The following is a 26062-nucleotide window of genomic DNA, read 5'->3' as shown; positions in this document are numbered from 1 at the left end:
TGAAGATTTTAATGAAGGCTGTTCCTAGTGCCAAGAAGCAAAGGTCTTTGGAAGGTAAGATCATAAGATGTCCTTCTATTCTCATGTTGCAGTATTCTGTAGGGAGGTTGCTGCCTGCAGCACTGGACATCCAGCCAGTATACCAAAGTCTTAGGATCAGGGGTATGTGCGGTGTTTGATGTCAGAGCCACAAACCGATGTTGGCTATAAATGTGATGTGTGCATGTACCCACTTCAAAACTTTTCTGCCACAGTGATCTTCGGACCTCTGATCACCAGCTTTTGGAAGCAGTTCACTCGTGTGTCTCAGCTGCCCGCTACAGATAAGTACCCATTTTGTTTTTTTCTTCTTATCTATTATTTAGCTTTCAGACATACATGTCAACTAGAAAGGGGAAGTGTGCTTGTAGGAGATAAATTCCTCACAAGTGCATGACAAGTGCGTATTTTGTTTAGGGGAGGCCCACGACCGTACATCTTTCAAAATTTGTAAGTTGTTTGTGCCTAAAAACTCTCCGCAGCCGTCTGGCTGCACTCAAACTATATCTCGAGAACCAGAGACTGTGATGACTGGCATTAGGTACTTACGACAAGCTGCCTCAGAAGGCAGCCAAAAAACTTAGTCCCGATGCCAATGCTACACCTCAGGAATCCGGTGAGACTCTTGAGGCAGGTGTTAGCCCTGGGTCCCATCAAATATCCTTTTCTCAGCCTGAATCAGGAACCATGATGGAAGCCGGTTCGGCGCAAACGCTGAGTACGTCCGCTGAAGTAAACCAGCCATCAGCTCCTGATGGCGAGGGGGAACCATGGCTCGTGGCATCAGAGGGGCCTACTCCTGCTCTGCCATTCTCCCAGACGTCGGTCTCTAAATTGACCCTTCCCTCTACTCCTCTAAAGAGGAAACAGAAATTAAAATATGCTGAACAGCAGCCTGCACCTGGGTGGGAATTTTTCTCACAAAGTCTCTTCAAGGCATTCCAGACCCTCTAGTCACAGGTCCCTCAATCTGCTCCTTCTAATTTGCAAGCCTTAGAAGAATCAGAGAAAGAATATTCCTCCTCTGAAGAATCCCTGACTTACTGTTCTCAAATTGAATCCCCCAAGGACTTTATCACCCCTGAGGAAGAGGACGCTATCAGCTCTGAGTCTCCAGGGGAAGAATTTTCTTTTGGGGATATTATCTCTCTCGAGAGAACACTTTAAATGGCAGGCCTCAGATGTTTCAGAAACAAAGAAGAGGTACTTTGAACTCTTACAAATGGATCAACCCTCCCCATCTGCTGTACCTACCTTGCATCCGGCCGTTCAGGATGCCTTTATGGCTGCTTCTCAGCCCCCTGCTTCAAAACGCCCAGACAGGTTCTATAAATTTTCTCAGGACATTCAGTACTTGTACAAGAACCCCCTTGCAGACCCAGCAGTCATAGCAGTTTCTGCTGACAAATCCTACAGACAGCTCCCCTCACCCCCTCTATTCTCTACCGACAAGGACAGCAAGTTCATGGATAGGCTAGGCAAGAAGGTCTATACCTCTTCTTCTCTTGCCATTAGAGCCCTAAATTACCAAACCTACATGGCCAGGTTTGTTTTGGACACCTTCTCTAAGGCGTCAGCTCTCTTACCTGAAGTACCAGACTTGCCTCCTAAGACCCAGCTTCATACTTTACTTGCCACCGCCTCACAGGTGACTAGGCACTCTATTAAGTGCAGTTACGATGCTATGGAAGCCTTTTCAAAATCTGCAGCTTCAGGCTCTGTCTTGAGGAGATACTCCTGGGTGGGGCTCCAACCCCTTCCCATGGATGTACAGGCCAAGTTGTTAGACGCTCCATTAGATACTAAGGCCCTTTTTGGCGAACCTTCTGCAGAACTCCTCAAATCCCTACAAGGAAAGGGAAAGGAGTTGCAAATTTTAAAACATTTACTGCTTTCACCTACTCTTAGATAACGTAGGAATTATCCTCAAAGGACAACCTTTGTTAGGAGACAGTCAGCTCATTTTGCTCCACCTCAGGCTAAGGGATAGAGACAACCTAGGAAACATTCAAGCCCTAGCCATCCTTCCTCTGCCACTACCACTCCCTTTTGGAGGCAGTCTGACGAGGGCAGACCACCTCCACTTTGACTCAAAACCACTACCTCCTTCCACTCCACCACGGTCCCTTTGCCTCACCCTCTCCCTACCCTCCTGGCAGAAAATCACCTGAGAGGACTGGGTTTTCTCTGTCATTCAAAAAGGTTATTTTATGACTTGGTGGACACTACCCCCCCTTCCAGGAGATACCCCAACCCCCTCAAAGCCAACTTCATCTCTTCTCTTCTATTCTCTATCAATTACAGGCTCATGGCACCATAGAAAGGGTACCATCACAACAGATAAACAAGGGGTTTTATTCCAGGATGTTTCTGGTCCCAAGGAAAGATGGTCCTTGGAGTCCAGTCCTGGATCTGACTGTTTTCAACCTTTTCCTCAAGGTTCACACCTTCAGAATGCTTACCTTTCATCTGCTCTTGCCCCTCATTCCAAGCCAGGCCTTTATGGTATCCCTGGATCTGAAGGACGGTTACCTTCACATTCCCATTCACCCCTGCTACAGGAAATTCCTACATTTTTCAGTAGGTTCCCTGTATTTTCAGTTTCCTGCATTACCTTTTGGGCTCTCCACAGCCCCCAGGGTGTTCACAAAGTGTCTAGCTCAAGCTATTGCCCACTGCAGAACTCAGGGTATTCAAATATACCCATACGTTGATGACTTGTTAATACTGCACCAGGACTGTCGCACTCTTTTCCATCACCTACACCAGGTGACCAACACTCTAGTAGGCTTAGGGTACACAGTGAACCAGGAAAAGTCTCACCTGATGCCTACACAAGACCTAGTCTTCTTAGGGTGCAGGATCAGAATAGACAAGATGTCAGCCTTCATCCCCTGCCAGAAGGTAAACGACATCACCCATTATTTCAAGGAACTCCTGTCTCTTCAATCACTAACAGCCAGAGAATTCCTGAGAATGCTGGGCCACATGGTATCCCTGACACCCATGCTCCCTATGGCAAGCCTGCATATGAGAAAGATTTAGTGGGTACTAAAGACTCATTGGAACCAACATTCTCACCCACAGGACACTTCGCTCCCTGTCCTACTATGTCTGAAAAAAGAACTGGAATGGTGGATTGCAACCATCAAGATCAACTAGGGCATGCCTTTCCAGATACCTCCACCCTTACAGCAAATCATCACAGATGCCTCAGATATGGGCTGGGAGGTGGTCCTACTGCACATCCACAATCTAAGCAATTTACAGGGAGAGTGGCCTCCACTCAGTGACCACATCAACATCAAAGAGATGAGGGCCCTTTACCTAGCATTACAGACCTTCCGACAGGTCCTCCTTACCAGGCACATTGAAAGTAGTCACAGACAAATATGACTGTCTTGTGGTACATAAACAAGCAGGGGGGACAAGGTCGTACCCCCTTTGCAGCCTAGCCATACAGATCTGGACCCTAGCATCAACACTCCATATCCACCTGCAAGCAGTGTACATTCCTTCAGCAGAGAATGCAGTGGCAGACATGCTCAGCAGAACCTGTGCACCCTTTCACAAATGGATGCTTCACAGGGAAGTATTCCTGGATCTTATACACAAGTGGGGTTTGCCTCCTCCCAGAACTGGCAGATGCCTCTGTTTTATTCAAGGGACCAACACCCTCAAGCCTGGAAAGTGGACGCTTTCTCTTTCTCTTGGGCGGGGCAGTATCTCTATGCCTTCTCCCCTCACACTGATTCAGAAGGTCCCTCTGAAAATACAGAGGGACAAACTGAAAATCCTGCTGATGACTCCCTGCTGGCTAAGACAGCATTGGTTTCTCCTCCTCCTTTCAGCCAAGGGCAATCATCACAGGTTACCCCACTGTTTAGACCTATTCACACAAGACAGGGGATCCCTAATACACCCTCAGGTGACCAATCTCAAACTCACTTTATGGGGATAGGGTTCTGATCCCCTTCAGACACCTTTACTCGGAGGACATACTCACTGTCCTGCAGGAGGCCAGGAAACCTAGTACCAGGAGAAATTATGTGTCATAATGGAAAATATTCTCCAGATAGTGTCAAAAGAAAAAAACAAGATCCTCTACTCATTCCTGGGCCTATGGTCCTTTCTTACTTGTGTGAGCTTCTACATTCAGGACTGACATATTCCTGTGTTAAGGTCAATTTGTCTGCCATTTCTGCTTGCCAGCCTTTGGTATCCAAATTAGAGTTTAAGCTATTCTTGAAAGGGGTCCCCCATATCAGACCCCCCCTAGGAAGCCAATAACTCCTATTTGGGACTTAGATTTTGTCCTTGAGAAACTTACTTTACCACCATTTGAGCCAGCTCATTCAGCATCACTGAAGCTATGCACATAGAAAACTGGTCTGCTGGTGGCCCTTACATCCACCAGGAAGGTGTCAGAAATACAAGCCCTGATGTCTCCCTCAGAACTTACCCCTTCCTTCATGCCTAAGGTGGTTAATGAGCTATCTTTTAATCAGACCATTAACCTTCCCGTCTTCTTTCCTCAACCTCAAAATTTCTCTGAAAGGACCCTACATTCTCTAGATGTCCACATCCAACTTGGGTATTATCTAGACAAAGCAAAAGGTCTGACCAGCTATTTGTCTCCTTCCACGCAAGGACCTTGGAGAAGCCAGTCTCAAAACAGGCTATATCTTCATGGATTTCTAAGGCTGTCTCTGCATGTTACTCCCTTCATGGGAAAGTTCTATCTGGAAATGTGAAAGCTCACTCCACTAGGGCAGCTGCTTTCTCAGCGGCCTTTTTCATGGGGTAGATATGCTTCTATTCTAGAAGCAGCTGCCTGGTCATCAATCCATATATTTACCAAGCATTATAAACTAGATTTAATCTCCAGAGCTAGAACTGGATTTGCTAGATCCATCCTACATTGTCTCATAGATTAGGGACTACATTCCTCCTCCCAGACACATACCTAGAAGCTTTGGTACTCTCCCTACAGTTATGAATACTGCAACATGAGAATAGAAGGACATAGAATAGTTGTGTAAGAACTTACCATAACCTTAGATGTCCTTTTCTTCCATGTTGTAGTATTCAATCCCACCCTCCTATCCCTTCTTTAATTATTTCTCTGATGGGACTTATCCCTCCTCCAATCCTTCCTCAACAGCAGGAACATGCCTGCATGAGGCATCCTCTGGCCTGGTTTCATATGTGGGTCTGAAAAGCTTTATCCCCTTACCTTCTTGCTTACCAAGGGTACTACTGTATACGGCAGTCCATTCTGAAGTGGGTACGTGCAGATGTCACATTTATAGCCAACGTCAGTTTATGGCTCTGACATCAGATGCAGCACGTACCCCTGATCCTAAGACTTTGGTATACTGGCCGGATGTCCGGTGCTGCAGCAGCAACCTCCCTACAGTTATGAATACTGCAACATGAGAATAGAAGGACATCTAAGGTTGTGGTAAGTTCTTACACAACTATTCTTTCTTAAAGGTTCTCAAGTTCAAGATGTTTCCCTTGCAAAGGACTCCTGCCACTACTTCCTCAGGGTGCCTTTTTATTTACCTTAGACCTGAAAGTCTCCTACCTTCATATCCCAATAATCAAAAAATACAGAAGGTTCCTAACATTTACAGCAGGGGAGGATGCTATCAGTTCACTGCCATTCAGTTTGGCTTATCCATCAAATCCAGAGTATTTGTAATGTGGCTGGCCCAGTGATAGCCTTTTACAGGGCAAAGGACATTTAAATTTACCCCTGCGTAAATTATTTGTCTAATCCTAGCAGAGTCCTTCTGTGGAGCCTCAAACTCCCTGTACTGCTTCAGGTTCCTGGGCCTGATTGACAGAGAAATATCTTATTTTATTCCCTCACAGAAAGTGATTTTCCTGGGAGCATGCCCAGACATTTCTCGGTAAAGAGCTTTCCGCCCTCAAGGAGAAGCTGGAAATGCTAAAAAATGCTTCAAAAGTCCCATATGGAAAGTGGAGGTGACTGCCTCAGAGTGCTTCAGGCTGTTAGGGTGCATAGCAGCATGCATTCTGAGTGTCTCCTTAACATGCATGCACATGAAACTCTAGTGGTACTTGAGAAAGTAGTGATGTCTGCACACGTATAGACACCTTTGAGACCAAATTTTTCCACTGCCATATATAAAGGAAAATATCTCACAGTGGGCTATACAGTATACCCAAAATAGGGGGATGTTCTTCTAGACCCCACAGCCAATAATAACTTTCACTATAGACGTTTTGGATGTAGCGAGGGGTGCATATCTGGAGAATCTCAAAGTACAAGAGAGCTGAGGGGAACAGGATGGCGATGAAACAAAAACATCAGATAAATGATGGCACTCATCCTGGCCAGAAATACACACCTCTCTACCCTGACAAAGAGAGTTCTGCAGATGAAGACAAAAAGTGTCACAGTCATGTGGGAGTTAAACAGGAAGGGAATCATTTCTACCTTCTTGGCAGGCTGGCCCTAAAGGCATGAGAAGTCAACACAGCAAAGGGGTATACAGATGGCCACATATATTTCTTCAGTATAGACTCCCATAGCAAGCAGGCTGAAAAGATCCAAAACAGACCCACATGAGTACATGTTAAACAGCTTTACATTTTTGGACATGGCCAGGAGATGTAGTGTACCAGATGTAAACCCATTTGCTTCTTATCTGAACAGGCAGCTGAGACTGTTTTGCACCAGGGCAGCCACTCCAGTAACCTGGAAAACCAGATGCATTCTCCCTGAAATGGACAAGTTAAGTTCAGGCATGCATTTCCTCACATACCCTTGATGCCTAGGGTATTGGTCAAAGTGAAGGAAGGAAAGGCCAAAAATGATTCTCACAGTTCCATTTTGTCTGCAGCAACACACTGTGTCTTGCTCTTAAACAACCTGACAGGAGGAAAACAAAATGTTATCTCAGTAAGGAGACTTACTGATGCAAAAACAGAGGGACCCTGCTGTACCCCAACCTGGCCATTCTAAGGATGATAGCCTAGATGATCTTACCCTGCTCTCTGAAAGGCACAGCTATTCAGAAGACATGCTAATATTATAAAGGAGGATAGGAAACCAAACACAATATCTTACCTAGCAAAATGGAAAATATTCTCCTTCTGGTGCTAATCCAGGAACCATGATCCCCCAAAAGGCTACAGTGGCATTGGTCCTTGAATATTTGTCAGACCTTTACAAGTCAAGTTTAACTTACACATTCATAACAGTGCATACTTCTCTCAGCCTGTCTATAAATGGAGTCTTCTCTGTATTCTATATTTTCTGTTAAGCAATAGGTTCATAGATTAGGTTCATAGATTAGTACTAAGCTAACTGCCTTTGCGAGCTATTTTAAGCTTAGCCAATGAGACTCAAACCCTGCACCTTGTGTTTGTAAGGCAAACACCTTAACCATCAGGCCACCCTCCCAACCCAATGCATTAAAGGGGTCATCCCATTCCACACTACCTGGAAAGCAGGTTACTCACCATGGGACCTCAACTATGTTCTAAAGAAATTAACCTTTCCCCCTTTGAACCAACAGCATTATCCCCCATTCATTTTTTTGGAAGCTGCTGTTCTTGGTGGCATTTAGTTCAACTATAACAGTCGCAAAACTCCAGGCCCTGATATACAAAGATCCATTATTGTATTCCACGAGGACAGAGATGCCGTATAATAATAATCCCTCATATGCCTAAGGTATTTTCAGAATTGACAACCAGATAATACAACTACCAGTCCTCTTGCCTACATTTTAAAACCTGTAGGAAAGAACCATGTGTTAAACAGATGTGCATAGACAGCTGCGGTTCTTTTTACACAGTACCAGGGACTATAGAAAGGCTGATTAGCTATTTTCCCATTTGCAAAATGGAAAGGGGCTTGACCTGTCAACAGATAGACCATTTCAAAATGACAAAAGAATGTATTTCTTTTTGTTACCACTGTCATGGAAAAACAGTTCCAGGTCATGTAAAGGTGCATTCCATTTTAGCCATACCTGCCACCACAACCTTCCTGGCACCACCCAGGCCATCCTTGAAGCAGCTACCTGACCATATGTGAACACGTTCTCCAAGCTTTACAGTCTCGGGGCTGCATCCAAGGCCAGGGCAGGATTTGCATCTGCTGTCCTGTGGAACTTTATTTCCAAATACCTGTTTCTCCTCTACAATACCGAACATTTTGGGAATGCAGTTATGTTAGGAACGTACCTTAAATGTAGAGGTTTGAGTAATTTGACTATCACAGTATAGGCTGTTTCCCTCCATCCTATATCTGTATCTAGAATAGACACCGCTGTTAAAAAGGAATATAGGAATCAATCCAAGGAGTTTAAAAAGGATTGGGAAGAAAGACTAGACAAGCAATTCACAAAGATATTTATGTATGGCTCCCACATATGCAGCAAAGTCTACAAGATTTAGGATCTTTGCTTGGAAGTGTTTGCATAGGTATTTTTATACCCCAAGCAGACTCCACTGATTTTTTTCCTCAGGTATATTACAAATGTTGGTAGTATGGTAGGGAAGAAAGAAGTAATTGGTGACATGATGTTCTTCGTGTTTCACTGTTGCAGTCATTACATTTAGGTAATCTGCTAGCAGGTTGCCCTCAGTCAGCCTGAATTCCAAAGTCTTGGGTCCTGCATCTGTTGCTGTCTCCTCTTCCATAACGTCAGGTCATCAGGGGTATAAAACATGCAGCCGACGCCATTTTCTTTAGTCTTTCTTGCCACACGGTGCCCAAAGCAGAAGCATTTTGCAAGTGCCAGTCGGCCGACTACTGAAATGTTCGAATTTGAGTTTCAGAAAAGTTAAGTACCCCATTGGGGAAACTTTTTTCTTGCTTTTTACCCATGTCAGAAAAAGTTAATTGTATTACTTGTGGGAAGCAAATACCTCATAGGGATTTCCATTTATACTGTATTCCTTGCCTAGGCCCTGATCACAACGTGCCTGGCTGTTGGTTTTGTGCTAGATTTAACTAACGCACTATTAAACGTCGGTATATTTTTGCATCAAAGTATTTTGGAAACAGATTTAACTACCCAAAAATGTCGTCGGATAGCAATCCGACTACCAGAGTACATAAAAAATGCAAAGAAAAGGACAGAGAAAGGCAGTCGAAATCCAAAACTGACGACGAAGCTTCTCCTAAGCCAGTTGCCGGTTCGCCGGTACTCAGTGAGATGCTTTTGCAGCCCCTGATACCTGCTACCTACGAGTCGCAGGCCTCTACTGACACTCATGTGGAGTCCGGCATGCCGCAAGATACTCCAGGTATTGGACCGACGGATGTATCTCCCTCGGATGGGTCCGCAGCCACTGAGCAGGCACCGGCTTCTAAGGGTGTATTCAGACCTCAACATTTGTATATCAAACCGACGACAGCTGCAAAACCAAAGACAAAAGCAACTTCTAAAACTAAAAAAACGACGCATGAGCCACGTGCACAGGCCTCTATGCCTAAAAAACAGATGATCAAAATGGCTGAAGACCTTATTACCTTGATCAGGGGTACCCGCCCCCCTCCTGATAAGAGGCCTAGGCAAGACACTGATTATGAATCTTCAGATCAGGTTTCTATTTCTTCTGATTCCTCTTCTGATCAGGAATTATCTATACCTCCCTATGAGGATTCTGATGCTGAGGAGTCTATTCCTTCTGCATCTCCTCCTGAGGATTATTCATTTGGAGAAACCTTGCATTCTTTGAGGGAGCATTTTCACTGGGAGAGTCAAGACTACTCAGAATAAAAAAAGAGGCTCAGGGATTTCCTTTTTCTCCCTCAGCACAGGCCTTTAGCCATTCCCCCTGTTTTAGACATTGTGGATGATGTGTTTTCGGAGTCAAGCTTGTCCCCTGACTCCTTACCTCCAGCTCCCAGTAAGCCTGACAGATATTACAGGGTCCCTGACTCGCATACATTTTTATTTAGAAACCCTGCTGCTGATCCTGAAACTATTTCACAGGGTCCAAAGGGAGTTAAGGCCTCAACAGCAAAAAATCCTACCCCCTCTGACAGAGGTTCAAGGGCACTGGACAGATGGGGAAAAAGGGTTTATAGATCTGCAACCTTGGCAATCAGGGCCTTAAACTGTCAATTTCATATGCTTAAGTACCAACAACATGTTATGGGATTGCTGAAATAGAAAATGATGTTGATTTCAGAATGTGCAGAAAATAAAGAATTGCAGGAATTATTGCATGCAGCTGAACAAGTTGGAAAGCATACTTTGCAATGTGGTTTTGATTCCTTAGAGGCCTCCTGCAGGGCCACAGTTAATGGATCTGTGATTAGGAGGCATGCCTGGTTAAAGGAACAGAATTTACCTGATCATGTTAAAGCTAAATTGCTAGATGCACCTTTACAGCATGATTCTCTGTTTGGTATTAAGGCAGAAGAGGTTTTAAAGAAAGTGGAAGACAAAGCTAAGTCTATGCAAACTGTTAAAGACTTCTTACAAGTGCAGCCACCAAGATTCAGTAGATGTTGGCCTACCAAAAATTGGTCCTTTGCTGTGTCAGACAGAGCTCAAAGGGGCAAATCCAGATGCCCTAAGGGTTCCAGATACCAGGCGCAAGATTCATACAGGTCAAAGCAATGGGGCGCTTCCACCTCCAAATCTGGAGGAGATAAAGCGCAAACCTACAGAAAGCAATCCCAATGACTTCCCTCTGCCTTCACCAAGCACTTATCTTTTGGCAGCACCAATAGGGGGAAAATTAGCACTTTTTGCTCAAAATTGGCAGTTAATAACCCAGGACAAGTGGGTACTAAACATCGTATCACAGGGATACAGATTCCATTTCCACACTCTGCCAATGGCAAATGGGTGGCCAGATCTGCCAAAAAAAATCAATGGGCAGAGGCACAGAAACAGGTTATGTCCCTCATATATATGGGGGCTATTCAGACAGTACTAGAAAAGGAAAAAGGGCAAGGTTTTTACTCAAGACTTTTCTTAGTACCCAGAAAGGACAAGGCCTGGCGGCCAATACTGGATTTATCGATTTTGAACACATACCTGGACATTCCAAAACTCAAAATGCTGACTTTGCAGCAGCTTCTGCCCATGCTGGGCAAGAATGCTTGGCTGGTGACTTTAGACCTAAAAGAGGCATACCTGCACATCCCAATAAGACAATTGTGCAGAAGGTACCTCAGTTTCAAGGCTGGCTTAATGCATTACCAATTCTCTGCACTGCCCTTTGGCTTATCTACTGCGCCCAGAGTCTTTACAAAGTGCCTGGCACCAGTAATTGCATTTTGCAGACAAAGTATACAGATATATCCTTACTTGGATGACTGTCTCATTCAAGCAGAGAACAAGGACATTCTTCTTCGACACCTGGCGTTTGTGCAAAGGCTTCTAACATGCCTTGGGTACACAATAAACGAAAAGAAATCACAACTGGTACTCTCTCAAAAGATAACATTCCTGGGTGCAAGCTTGAATACAACTGCCCAGATGGCTTACCTCACGCCAGACAAGCAAAGGCAACTGACTACTTGCTTCAAATTGATGGCAACAAAAACCCAGTCTTCTGCAAGACAAATTCTGCAGGCTCTGGGATTCATGGCATCCTGCATACTACTGATTCCATATGCAAGACTGCATATGAGGAAACTTCAGTGGTACCTAAAAAGTTTATGGAGTCAACATTATTACAGTCTGGAAACAATGATTCCTCTCATTCCCTGCCTGCAACAGGAGTTTCTATGGTGGGCAAAGGTATGTCACCAAAGCATGGGACGGCCATTCACTCTATCCCCTGCCAGCCAAGTCATGACAACAGACGCATCAGATTATGCCTGGGGGGGCCCACATGGCAGGAAGATGCATTCAGGGCTTATGGTCACCAAGACAAATGCATCTGCATATCAACCAGAAAGAGATGCTAGCTGTTCAGAATGCCCTAACAGCCCTCAAGGACTTACTTCATCCAGGACAACTACTGATAAAGACGGACAACACCACAGTCATGTGGTATGTCAACAAGCAAGGGGGCACACACTCATACCCCATGTGCAGATTAGCCATGGCACTGTGGAACACAGCTTTGACCTACCAAATACATCCTCAAGCTCAACTCCTGCCAGGAAAACAAAACACTCTGGCAGACGATTTAAGCAGAAACCTTATGGACCCTCAAGAGTGGAAACTAAGTCCACAAGTCTTCAGCATGATAACAGAGAAATGGGGGAGCCCGGACATAGATCTATTTGCCTCTTCTCAAAATGATCAATGGAAAAGATTCTGCACAAGGACTTATCACAGACAAGCATGGAAAGTGGACACCCTATCCTTCAGTTGAAAAAAACCTATCAGTTTACACCTTTCCTCCTCTGCCTCTTCTCCCCAAGGTCCTCCTAAAAGTCAGACAAGAAACAAAAGATGATACTAATTGCCCCGGACTGGCCCTGCCAATACTGGTACCCAGTCCTAAGAAACTTGTCTCAATACCCAGCTTGGACCTTGCCTCAAAGACCACAATTACTGTCCCAGCAAAACAATCAGATCCTGCACAATCAACTACATGGCAGCATGGCTGATCATGTAGTCATACAAACAACACCTCTCAGTAAAGCTGTGATGGATGTCATTTTGGAAGCCAGAAGGCCTAGTACTAGAAAATCTTATGCTGACAAATGGAAGAGATTCTGTGCTTGGAATCAAGCACAAGGAACTAATACAGCAGAACCAAATATTCCTCAGATATTGCAATACTTAACTGAGATGCTTGACAAAGGCCTATCTTTCTCATCAATTAAAATCCATGCCTCTGCCATCTCCGCTCATTACAATACAGAGCCACCAATCTTTTCTCATCCTTTACTAAAGCAGTATCTTAGAGGAGCCAAAAATTTAAGGCCTCCTAAGAAGATCACCATTGCCTGCATGGGACCTCAATTATGTGTTGGAAAAGCTCACCCTGCCTCCATTTGAACCAGCTGCTACTGCTGATACAAAGTTCTTTTCATGGAAAACAGCTCTGCTACTAGCAATTACTTCAGCAAGAAGAGTTTCAGTGCTACAGGCCCTAATGGCTATAGAGCCTTTCATCATATTTTACCCAGGCAGGGTTTCTCTGTGGACAAATCCTAAGGTGGTTTCCATTGTGGCTCTTAACCAAACTGTTCATCTGCCAACCTTTTATCCAAATCCGCAGAACAAGGGGGAGAGAATTCTGCATTCCTTGGATGTACACAGACAACTAAGATTCTACATAAGCAGGACTAAAGCTCTAAGAAAAACTGAGCAATTACTAGTGACATATGCTGCAGGATCAGAGGGCAAGGCTATTTCAAAACAGACAATTTCAAAGTGGATAAGCCACTGCATTCGTTTCTGCTACTTACTCCATGGTAAACCTGTGCCCAAGGGTATTAGGTCTCATTCCACCAGAGCTGCAGCTACTTCAGCAGCCTTTCTAAGGGAAGTACCAACCAAAGACATTCTAGAGGCTGCTACTTGGAGTTCTGTTCACACCTTTACAAAGCATTATCATTTCCCTCTTTACTCTATATCCAGAGCAGACGTTGCCACTGCATTTCTGCAGGGCCTTATAGCCGCTCCTAATGCTGTTTAGCTCCAGCCCCCCAACCATAGCTTTGGGATTCTACCCAAATGTAATGACTGCAACAGTGAAACATGAAGAACATAGTACAGTTGTGTACACTTACCATAAATGTAGATGTTCGAGTGTATTCACTGTTGCAGTCCAGGTTACCCTCCCACCATCCCCCTGTCATTCTGGAGTTTATCTTTCCTTCTCTATCTTCTACAACCTATGTGGTGCATTTACTTGTAGATGAAGGTAAAGTTTATATTGATATATATATATATATATATATATATACACACACACACACACAATACATTTTTTTTTTTTGCTACCTTTCTGAGGGCACCTGACATTGGGGGCAAGAAAAACTAAAGAAAATGGCATCGGCTGCATGTTTTATACCCCTGACGACCTGACGTCATGGAAGAGGAGACAGCAACCGATGCAGGACCCAAGACTTTGGAATTCAGGCAGACTGAGGGCAACCTGCCAGCAGATTACCCAAATGTAATGACTACAACAGTGAGTACACTCGAACGCCTACATTTATGGTAAGTGTACACAACTGTACTTTTTGGGAGTGTAATGAGTTGCCAGACTTTAAAACACTTGTTTGTAACTATGGACATTGTGTCTCTTTTTACGGTTATACGGAACAGCTACGGGATAGATTCCATTAGGGAATTTTTGACAGCGCAAAGATCCATGTCTGTAAATTATGTTCAAAATATTTGTCTGTTGTTAGATTTAGTGCTGAGCAATAATATTTTTACCTTCGACCAACAATTATACTTACAGCTTACCGGTGTTGCCATGGGCACACCGGTTGCTAATACATATGCGAATTTAGTTTTGCATCAATGGGAACTGCAATATATACATGATGGATCTAAATTTTTGAATGACAACATTTGTTTTTATCAAAGATTTGTCGATGATTGTTTTATGGTATGGAAGGGTTCTTTGGATGATTTGGCGGAATTTATGTTACATTTAAATACAACTACTACCTCCTTAACATTTAAGGAGAGTGTTTCAGAAAATTAGGCTATATTTCTTGATGTCAAAATTACTTTAGATGATAGTGTGATACAGACTACTATTTATAAGAAGGATGTTCACACGAGTAGATACATACACCATGACAGTATGCATGCTCCGCATGTTTTTAAAGGTGTAGTTAAGGCTCAGTTTGCCAGGGTGAGTAGGCTTAATATGGCTAACTCATCTTTTTATGTGCAATTAGATGAAATATTTAATGAATTCTTAGCAAGTGGGTATGACCGTCAAATGTTAGAATTGAAGGCATATACAATACATAATAGAAAGACTGTATATAAACCTTTTTTTAGAAATAGTCAGGATGATTCTCAGTATATTTCTGAGTTGAATGGTACTATACATAGGTTGATAGAATTAGATATGTTTTGACTTTTTCAAATAGAACATATTCAATTAAACACATTATAGAGAAGAATTGGCCAGTTTTGATGGCTTCTCCTGAGATTAATAGGCTTCTAGGTAGTAAGCCATATTTTTCATACAGGAATATAAGAACTATAAAAAGTCGTATATGTTATAAGGATTTTAGTCTCAACCTTAATTCTAGATTGAGTGAAAGTCAGTATACTTTGACTCGCTTTGGTACTTTTAAATGCTTGAAATGCTCTTGTTGTGTGGATGTTGCGGATAGTCCTAACTATCTGTACGTTCACCCTACTACGAATAAGAGCTATAGGATTAAATTTGTAGCGAATTGTGGTAGTACTAATGTTGTTTATTTGGCTATGTGTGTAGTCTGCCCTTCATTTTATGTAGGGAAGACTACACGTAAGCTGAAAGATCGAATAATTGAGCACAAGTCTGAGATTAGAAGGGAGAGTGAGAATAACGCTTTATTTAAGCATATTAAGCTATATGGAGGCGATCATTGTTTTAAGTTTAGGGTTATAGATATGGTTACTACTTCTGTTAGGGGTGGGGATATTAATAATTTTTTAGAGATTAAGGAGTATGAGTGGATAATTAGGCTAGCGGCTGACCACTCGCCAGGCTTGAATTCTGCTGTTAGTTTGAAACCAATTTTGATGAAGATATAACAGACTGTTATTTAATTAGATATGTAATTTATGTATTTATTTTTTATGTTATATTTTTTTATGTAATATTTTAAATGTTTGCTTGTATTCAAGTAGTTATGTTTTTGGTCATATGAGGTTGGCTGCTGTCATGTGACCATTTAGGCTCCTATTTAAAGCATGTTGCTTTTTTAATGTTTTGTGTTAAGTATTGAAGAAGGGTTTTGTCCGAAAGCTTTGCTCTGTATAAAGTGTTTTGCTCAACGATTGGTGTGTTCTTTTACAACATTGGTTTCCAGCATTTGGTTGTGCGGATAGACTAAAAATTCCCTGCAGACTACTCTGTCAGAAAACTGGGTGAGCAAATTGGTGTAACTAAAGAAATAATTTTTTTGAGTTGTGATAACAAAATCAGAATTGCCAAGACATATTAAGAGTTTCCTGAGTTTAATTCTGGTGTCTGCCAAAAAAGTAATTACTGGAAAATGGAAATCAAAGCCTAAATTAACCATACTAGAAATAATGACTAGAATAACAGAAATAAAAGAACTGGAAGTGGGATCATTAGAAAAGGGTAGGATCAATTTACATAGAAAAATGGGAATTCTGGGAACAATGTATGCAGGGATAATGTTTTGGAGGAGGAATGAGTTTTAAGGAAAGGCATGAACTGAATAAACTATGTAATGTTTGACTGAGAATGACTGTATAGAAGATTATAAGTGATGTATGTCACAAAAGAAAATACTACCAGCCCAGCTATCTGGAATTTTGTAAATAATTATATGTCATTTGTGAAAATTATTGTGATTTATATAGAAGTGTGACAGAAGGAGATACTACCAGCACAACTGTCTGTAATTTTGTAAATCATATGTCATTTATGAATATCAACATGATCCATATGCTTGTTTTACAAATGTATTAGAATTGTATATTCTGTGTATATTAAACTGCTGGTACAGAAGTATGTGTTGAACAGGGAGTGTACAGTACTGAGAATAGATGTGTGACCACAGCGTACCCTGCTGGATTAGAACAGAAATGTATATTCACTATTGTAGCTCTGTGAATCATATATATTTTTAACGGTGGAAACCAGAACATAGAGGGTAACTTGCAAAATTCCAAGAAAATAGTTGAAATTAAATTGTTTTGTGATTGTGCTATAAAAGTTAGTTTCAGTGTAGCAAGGAGACAGGATGGCTAGAACTAGGGTGCCTTCTGCATTGTTTTGTAAGTGTTTTATTGTTTTATGTCTTCCAGCAATTGCAAAGATCTGAAAGATATGTATTTTTCACAGGGAGGTGCTAAAATACTGGCAGTTTCTAACAATGGGGGGGTTTCAGCTGGGATAATCAGATGACAAAAGTGATGTCATTCTGCAAGTATCCCAGCAGCAATATTTGAGATATTAATTTAAAAACTGAGAGAGAGAGAAAGAGAGAGAGAGGGCATTTTTTATTTTGTCTCTGACCTGGAAACACACACTCACCACTTCCGCCTGCTGCTTGTTCTGTAAGCAAGTTTTTAGGACATAGTAACTCTTTTAGATTCAGATAGGAATATAGTAAAGTATAGCTTAGACGATTTTCTTCGTGTTTCACTGATGCAGTCATTACATTTGGGTTAATCTGCTGGCAGGTTACTCTCAGTTGGCCTGATTAACAAAGCCTTGGGTCCTGCATCTGTTGCTGTCCCTTCTTCCTTGACGTCAGGTTGTCAGGGGTATAAAACATGCAGCCGATGACATTACATCAGTCTTTCTTGCCGTGCGGTGCCCGAAGCAGAAGCAGTTCGCAAGTGCCGGTCGGCCGACTCCTGAAATTTTTGTTTTCGAGTTTCAGAACCGAAGTCTTCAACTTAAAGCTAAGTACCCTGTTGGGGAAACTTTTTCTTGCTCCTTACCGATGTCAGTAAAAGTTAATAATTGCATTACTTGTGGAAAGCAAATACCTCATAAAGATTTTCATTCATACTATATTCCTTGCCTAGGCCCTGAGCACAAAGTACCTTGCTGTCGGTTTTGTGCTTTATTTAATCAGCGCACTATCTGTCGTTGGTATATTTTTGCCTCTAAATATTTCGGTTCTCGGTTTAATTATGCAGAAATGTCGTCGGTTAGCCATCCGACTACTGGGATTCCGAAAAAACGCAGTGATTAAGACAGAGACAGGCCGCTGAGGTCCAAAACTGCCGACGACTCTTCTAAGCCAGTCGCCAGTTCGCCGGTACTCAGTGAGGCGCTTTCGCAGCCCCTGATGCCCGCTATTTCTGACTCGCAGGCCTCTGCTGAGACCCATTCGGAGTCCAGTATGCCACAAGATACTTCAACTATGGAACCCGCAGGTGTCTCTACCTTGGATGGGTCTGGAGCCACTGTGCAGGCACTGGCTTCTGAGGGTGTATTCAGGCCTACAGACTTGCATATTAAATCAACACCTCCTTCATTACTAAGGCCTAAATCTCGATCCATGTCTAAAAATCTGACGCCCAGGCCACATGCTCAGGCCCCTATGCCTAAAAAACAAATGATAAAAATGGCTGAAGCTCTAATAACTCTAATCAGGGGTAGTCAACCCCCCCCCCCCCCCCCAAGAGGCCTAGGACTGAGCTTGATTATGAATCTTCTGATCAGGATTCTGTTTCTTCTGACTCTTCTGATGACCTGGAATTGTCCATACCTACTTATGAGGGTTGTGATGCAGAGGATTCCATTCCCTCTGCTTCCCCTCCTGAGGATTTTTCTTTTGGGGAAACTTTACATACTTTAAGGGAGCATTTCCACTGGGAAAGCCAGGAATTTTCTGATTCAAAAAAGAGGCTTAGGGATTTCCTTCTTCTACCTCCTGTACTAGACATTGTTGATGATGTCTTCTTGGAATCCAGTTTGGCCCCTGATTTCCTGCCTCCTGCTCCTAGTAAACCTGACAGATACTACAGGGTTCCTGAGTCCCACAAGTTCCTTTTCAAAAATCCTGTTGCAGATCCAGAGACTATTTCTCAGGGGCCCAAGGGCATTAAGGCTTCTACTGCTAAAAATTCTACCCCTTCTGATAGAGACTCCAGGGCACTGGATAGATGGGGTAAAAAGGTTTATACTTCTGCAACCTTGGCAGTCAGAGCTTTAAACTGCCAATTTCATATGTTAAAATATCAACAACATATTATTGGACTGCTTAAGCAGAAAATTATGTTGATTCCTGACGATGTGGAAAATAAAGATTTATAGGACTTAATGCATTCTGCTGAACAAGTTGGAAAACATACTTGGCAATGTGGTTTTGATTCTTTAGAGGCCTCTTGCAGGGCTGCTGTTACTGGGTCTCTGCTTAGAAGGCATGCTTGGCTTAAGGAGCAATCTTTGCCTGATCATGTTAAAGCTAAATTGTTGGATGCTCCTTTAAATCAGGACCGCCTGTTTGGCAACAAGGCTGAAGAAGTTCTTAAAAAGATGGAAGATAAAGCAAAATCTATGCAAACTGTTAAAAGATTTTTTACAAGTGCAACCTTCGATATTTAGTAGGCACTGGCCTACTAAGAATTGGTCCTTTCCAGTCCCTTCCAGGTCCTCTCAAGCCAAACCCTGACACAGCAAAAACCCCAGAATTCAGTCCCAGGGGACTCTCAGAACTAAGCAGTGGGTGCCTCCACTTCCAAATCTGGAAATAAGACACCCCCGTATGGTAAACAGTTTCAATGACTTCCTTTTAAAATTCCCAAGCACTTATCCTTTGACCGCCCCTTTGGGGGGAAAGATTGCTCTTCATGCAAAGAACTGGGAACTCATAACCCAGGACAAATGGGTTTTAAATATAGTGTCCCAGGGATACAGATTTCATTTCCACACGTTGCCAACACCAAATGGGTGGCCAGGCTTGTCCCCAAATCAGTGGGCAGAGGCTCAAAAACAAGTACTTTCCCTCTTAAGCATGGGGGCTATTCAACTGGTACCAGAAGAGGAAAAGGGACAAGGTTTCTACTCCAGACTTTTTCTGGTACCCAGAAAAGACAAATCATAGCGTCCAATCTTGGACCTGTCTACTCTAAACACCTTTCTGGAGATTCCAAAATTCAAGATGCTAACTCTTCACCAATTACTTCCTATGTTAGTCAAAGATGTCAGGTTGGCAACACTAGATTTAAAAGAAGCATACCTGCACATCCCAATCAGGGAATCTTGCAGAAGATACCTACACTTCAAAGCAGGCTGCTCGCATTATCAGTTCTCTGCACTGCCCTTTGGCTTGTCTACTGTGCCCAGGATATTCACAAAGTGCCTGGCTCCAGTTATTGCATTTTGCAGGCAAAGAAATATTCAGATATATCCATACCTGGATGATTGTTTAATTCAGGCAGAAAACCAGGGCATACTTTTAGATCATCTGGCATTTGTAAAAAGGGTTCTGACTTGTCTGGGGTACACCATAAACGAAAATAAATCACAACTGGTACTCTGTCAATAAATTACATTCCTGGGTGCAAGCTTGAATACAACTGCCCAGACGGCTTTCCTCATGCCAGAAAAGCAAATTCATTTGGTAACCTACTTCAAACAAGTGGCCACAAAAACCCTGCTATCTGCAAGACAAATACTGCAAGCCATGGGGTTTATGGCATCCTGCATTCTTCTAATTCCAAAGGCAAGACTGCATATGAGGAAACTACAGTGGTATCTAAAAAGTCTATGGAGTCAACATTATCACAGCCTGGAAACAGTGATTACTATCATACCTTGCCTACGCCTGGAGTTCCTCTGGTGGGCAGAGGCCTGCCACCAGAACAAGGGACTACCATTCACACTACCCCCTGCTGCCCAAACCCTAACTACAGATGCATCAGACTATGCATGAGGGGCTCACCTGTCAGGGAAGTGCATTCAGGGCAAATGGAACCCAAGTCAATTGCACCTACATATCAATCAAAAAGAAATGTTAGCTGTACAGAATGCTCGGACAGCCTTCAAGGACTACGTTCTTCCAGGACAACTAATGGTAAAGACAGACAACACCACGGTTATGTGATACATAAACAAGCAGGGGTTACACATTCCTACCCCCTCTGCAGACTAGCCATGGCATTGTAGAACACAGCCTTGAGCTACCAAGTGCACCTACAAGCTCAATTCCTGCCAGGAAAATTGAATACACTGGCAGACGGTCTAAGTAGAAACCTCATGGACCCACACGAGTGGAAACTGGACCCAAGGTTTTTCAACATGTTGACAAGCGAATGGGGGAGCCCAGACATAGATCTATTTGCCCCCCCCCGAACTACCAGTTGCACAAGTTTTACACAAGGACTCCCAACAAACAAGCCTGGAAAGTGGATGCACTGTCCTTCAGCTGGAAAAACCTATCAGTCTACGCCTTCCCCCCACTGCCTCTGCTCTCCAAAGTTCTACTAAAAGTCAAACAGGACAAACCAAGGATAATCTTGATTGCTCCAGACTGGCCGCGCCAACACTGGTACCCCCTCCTGCACAGTGTGTCGAAGTTGTCTCCATGGCACCTGCCTCAGACCCCTTCCCTGCTGTCTCAGCAGGAGAACCAAATTCTGCACCCTCAGCTTCCAACATTGAACCTTGCACCCTGGCTAATCACTTAAATTCACCCTTATCATCCCTCAGCAAACCTGTGATGGATGTCATCTTGGAGGCAAGGAGACCTAGTACTAGAAAATCTTATGCTGACAAATGGAAAAGATTCTGTGCCTGGAACCAATCTCAAGGGATGAGTACAACAGTGCCCAATTTACTTCATATTTTGCAATACTTAACTGAGATGCTTCACAAGGGCCTGTCTTTTTCCTGCATTAAAATCCACGCCTCAGCCATTTCAGCTCATTATAACACAGGACCTCCCCTCTTCTCTCATCCTCTGCTCAAGCAGTATCTCAGAGGGGCAAAAAACTTGAGACCACCCAGCTGAGCTCCAACCCCTGCCTGGGACCTTAACTTTGTATTGGAGAAACTCACTCTACCTCCTTTCAAGCCAGCTGCTACTGCAGACTTAAAATTTATTTCTTGGAAAACAGCCTTCCTTTCAGCAATCACTCAGCTAGAAGGATATCTGAATTACAGGCCCTTATGGCAGTGGAGCCTTTCATCATCTTTCATGCAGACAGGGTGTCACTCAAGACCAATCCATCCTTCATGCCCAAGCTGGTATCCAGTGTGGCTATTAATCAGTCCATTCATTTGCCAACTTTCTTTCCCAATCCACAGAACAAAGGGGAACGGATTCTGCATTCCTTGGATGTGCACAGACAACTTAGATTCTACTTGGACAGGACTAAACCTCAAAGAAAATCTGAACAACTGCTGGTAGCATTTGCTGCAGGTGCAGAGGTGAAGGCTATTTCAAAACAAACCATTTCTAAATGGATAAGCCATTGCATTAATTTGTGCTATAAGCACCATGGAAAACCTATCCCCCAGGGGATCAGATCTCACTCAACCAGGGCTGCATCTACTTCTGCAGCCTTTCTCAGAGGTGTTCCTACCAGGGACATCCTAGAAGCTGCTACCTGGAGTTCTGTACATACTTTCACCTAGCATTATCATTTGCCAATTTTTTCTAAATCCAGAGCTGGCTTTGCCACTGCTGTCTTGCAGGGCCTTATAGCTGGCCCTATTGCTATATAAACTCCTCCTCCCAACCATAGCTTTGGTAATCTACCCAAGTGTAATGACTGCAGCAGTGAAACACGAAGAACATAGTACAGTTGTGTACACTTGCTATAAATGTAGATGTTCGAGTGTATTCACTGTTGCAGTCCTGGTTACCCTCCTTCCAGCCCCCTAATTTCTTCTGGCTATACCTCTACTTTCCTTTACTATGCTTAAAAGCCTTTTTGGAGTATTTGCTTTTTGTTGGAGGTATACCTTTGTGTTTTTATGTTTACTTGCTCCCCATTAGGGGGGCACCTGACATCTGAGGCAAGAAAAACTGATGTAATGGTGTTGGCTGCATGTTTTATACCCTTGACGACCTGATGTCATGGAAGAAGGGACAGCAACCGACGCAGGACCCAAGACTTTGTTAATCAGGCTGACTGAGGGCAACCTGCCAGCAGATTACCCCAATGTAATGACTGCAACAGTGAATACACTCAAAACATCTACATTTATGGTAAGTGTACACAACTGTACTTTTTCTTTAATTATTTAAGACTGTCCTGCAATGTTTTCAATATTTCCTGTGATTTTGAACTCTGATATAACTGATTACTTACTGAATATTGTGTTGTTCTTTTATTATTTATTATTAAATATATTTAAACCCGTCATTGTGGCTGGTATCTGTGAGACATATTTAAGCTCTTAGAGTATTTGCATATCTATTTGGTGACACTGTGGGCCACTCCTAATAGCCTTGCCTCTTGGTCAAACTACCATTTGGATTAATAGTAACATTACACAGTTAAGATTGGGACACCCTTTGCTAAGGGCCTTAAAGGAGCTAGCTGGTGGCAGTGAAGACTACCTTATAGTCTGGGCAGAAGGGAGCATAGCTAGTAAACCTGTGCCAGCCTTTCCCAGATGTGTGTGTGTGTCTGTGTGTGTGTGTCTGTGTGTGTGTCTGTGTGTGTCTGTGTGTGTCTGTGTGTGTGTGTGTGTGTGTGTGTGTGTGTGTGTGTGTGTGTGTGTGTGTGTAAATCAAATCTCAAAGTGTGTGTGTGTCAGCTACTTGGCCAGGGACACGAAACACTGGTTGGAGAGGGTGCTGGAGGTCTTAGCTTGGCAGCCAATCAACTGAGATCTCAACTCTATAGCTGTGCCAGTGGGAAACCTTATTGGGGATCTGGAGAAAGAGGGAGAAACCAGCCCCAGACTGATTGTGATCTCTGTGTGCTCTTAAGGGAAATTGGACTTTACTGTGTGTGTACTTGTCATCTCCCCAGTGTGTACATCCCCCACTGTTGCCATTGATGAGGATTGAGGCTTCTTGACTACTGGGCCAGTGTTGGGGCGTAACAATGTATAATGTTTGCAACTAAAAATATGTCAGAATGGTTTGTTTTCATGAATATAAATGTTTGACTGCCTATAAGTGATAATTCATTAAAGGTGTTTCTTGTTTAGAAAACATTACCATAATTCACATTAAATAGTTAAAATGTCTTCAACACTGTAAGTGAAATAACGGATCAAAGGCTGAAATGCATGTCCTTAGAAGTGTGATATCTTCAGATATGATGTAAATAAATTAGGTAAACTGCTTGTGAGGTTTTAGCTTCTGAAACATAAAGCGATGAGTTATGTTCCTTTTTTTTTTGGAGCAGGGCAAGGAAGCCATAGTTCAGCTAAATTACTTGTGCCAGACTGACAGTGCTGATGTTCGAGAAGCTGCCAGGAAGACACTATTTTCTTTCGGTAAGTAAGATTTCAACAGCATTAGTATGGCTTAATGAACTGAATTATTACAGCTATAAGGTTCATAACAGAAAATTATGAAGTCTTGTCCTATTTCATAAACTGCTTCTGTGGTAGCAGTCAGAATGAACAAAGTAAACTGATCAGTTCACACATTTGTTATATTCTGTGAATTTTGAAACAAAAACAAATTTCTCTAATAAAGTGCAGTTTGGGTATACAGAGAATTTTTTAAGTTACCAGTGTAGGATATATTCATCAGAACAGCAGAATTACTGAAAATGTTCTAGAAAGATAGGTATTTATATTGTTTATTTAAGGGTACTGATGGAGTCACTCTAAGAGAAATACCACCTCTGTTTGGAAAGTTTAAGATCAAAATGTATTACATATGCAGAGTAAAAAGAGACTGCCATCAGAAATTGACTTGAATTAAATTACCAAACACAAAGTGCTAACCACAGATGGCAGTACTGCATTTCTGCACTATCAGCACCTGACTGCCATCAACACTACCTCCAGCACTTTGCACCTGGTGCAGCGTCCCCCTTCACCCCCTCCTAATAAGTTTCTGCTTTTAACTCCTAGATCCATGGTACATGTCCTTTGAAGGTGAGAGTATGCCCCCTTTCCTGTGGATGTGCAATCTGTTTTACGATAAATGGCAAAAATTCAGATTTTTTAGATTTTTTGTTGTCTATATGAAAGTTCATCATTCTGGTCATCATCTTTCAAGGTATTACCCATAAATCTGAAATTGGAGTAAACTGTGTTAAATATATATATATATATATATATATATATATATATATATATATTTTTTTTTTTTTTTTTAAGAGCTGTGCAACAGGCTGTCAGTTCACCAGCAATACTGTACCCTTCCTTGTGTTATACAGATGCAAAACGTGCATTTTAATGGTCTTTTGCAAAGGTTTTCATACATTTTGAAAATGATAGCAAAGTTATTAACCACTCCTCCTTACTGAGTAGTGTAGTTTATTCTCAAGAAAACAAAATGTCTGGCAAGGCAAGCCATTAAGGTGGTTGTGGGAAAAATTTTGGAATGGTGTGGTCTGTAATGCTAAGTTGCTTTGGTAAAGATGAAAGATAAAATGAAAATTTATTTTTTTTATTGTTGACAGGGATCAGCCCAGTAATCGGAATAAAAATACATACCTAAATAAAACACTCCAGTAAAAATAGACAACATATAAAAATGGTCTAATACGTAGTAAGTTCTAATGACACAACATTAAGACTATAAATAAATTGAGTAAATGTCTAATACATAGAATTTTAAGGAAACCTGTGATGAGGTTTTCAGCTTATCCAACTTAAAAATAATGTAATTTAAACTTACACTTAGAAGAAAAGGAGGTTTACAGTAGGGAGAATAGGAGGAAAGAGGTGAGGAGAAAAAGTGGGAATTTAGGTTAACTGAAGGAAAATGGGAGATATTTGTGAAGAAACTCAGTTGAGATAGTACAGTTATGCCAGTGGCTTGAGGTTTGTGCTTTAAGATGTCTATGAGCCAGGTGTCCTGTAGAAATGGTAGTGACTTGAGAAGGTTCCGTATTATCCTGATGGGGTACATGAGCCCATCCAGGATTCTGTCAGGTATTGTTTTAATTTGGATTTTAAGCCTTTTAATTTGCCTGCCTGTCTGTCTTAATGGAAGTGGTAACTCCTTCCAGAGTTTTCTGACATGATTAAATAGAAAGAATCTCCTGTAGCATTGCTTGACTTTTTAATGGCCTGAAGTTTTTCACTGGAACATAACTCTGCACAGTGAATACTGCCAAGTGATGGTTTGAAGGCAGGGGAAGTTGTCAGGGTTCTAAGTAAAGTTATGGGTTGTGACTAGCTGAGTGTAGGTTGGTTACTGTAATAGTTCTAACCATTGTAGTTGCTTTAAGACAAGACAGAGAGTCCTGTATGAGAGGTTTGAACAAATTTTGCTACTTTGATTTGTGGTTTACAAGTT

The 26062-nt window shown here is 42.4% G+C and overlaps 1 protein-coding gene across 11 annotated transcripts in view; it reads left to right on the top strand.

Annotated features, from left to right (window-relative positions):
• Positions 1-26062, top strand: part of RIPOR1 (RHO family interacting cell polarization regulator 1) — a 2621322-nt gene that overhangs the window by 2540925 nt on the left and 54335 nt on the right. For all 11 annotated transcript variants that reach the window (XM_044058659.1, XM_044058658.1, XM_044058663.1 and 8 more), the window contains one exon: positions 23988-24078. In XM_044058659.1, coding sequence (XP_043914594.1) covers positions 23988-24078 — 91 coding nt within the window. The remainder of the gene's footprint in view (positions 1-23987; positions 24079-26062) is intronic.

This window comes from Protopterus annectens, chromosome 16.part0 (assembly GCF_019279795.1).
Source record: "Protopterus annectens isolate FY-2018-M chromosome 16.part0, PAN1.0, whole genome shotgun sequence".
NCBI classification, from domain to species: Eukaryota; Metazoa; Chordata; order Ceratodontiformes; family Protopteridae; genus Protopterus; species Protopterus annectens.
Note: the sequence above shows the minus strand (reverse complement) of the source record. Positions and strands in the feature narration are given on the sequence as shown.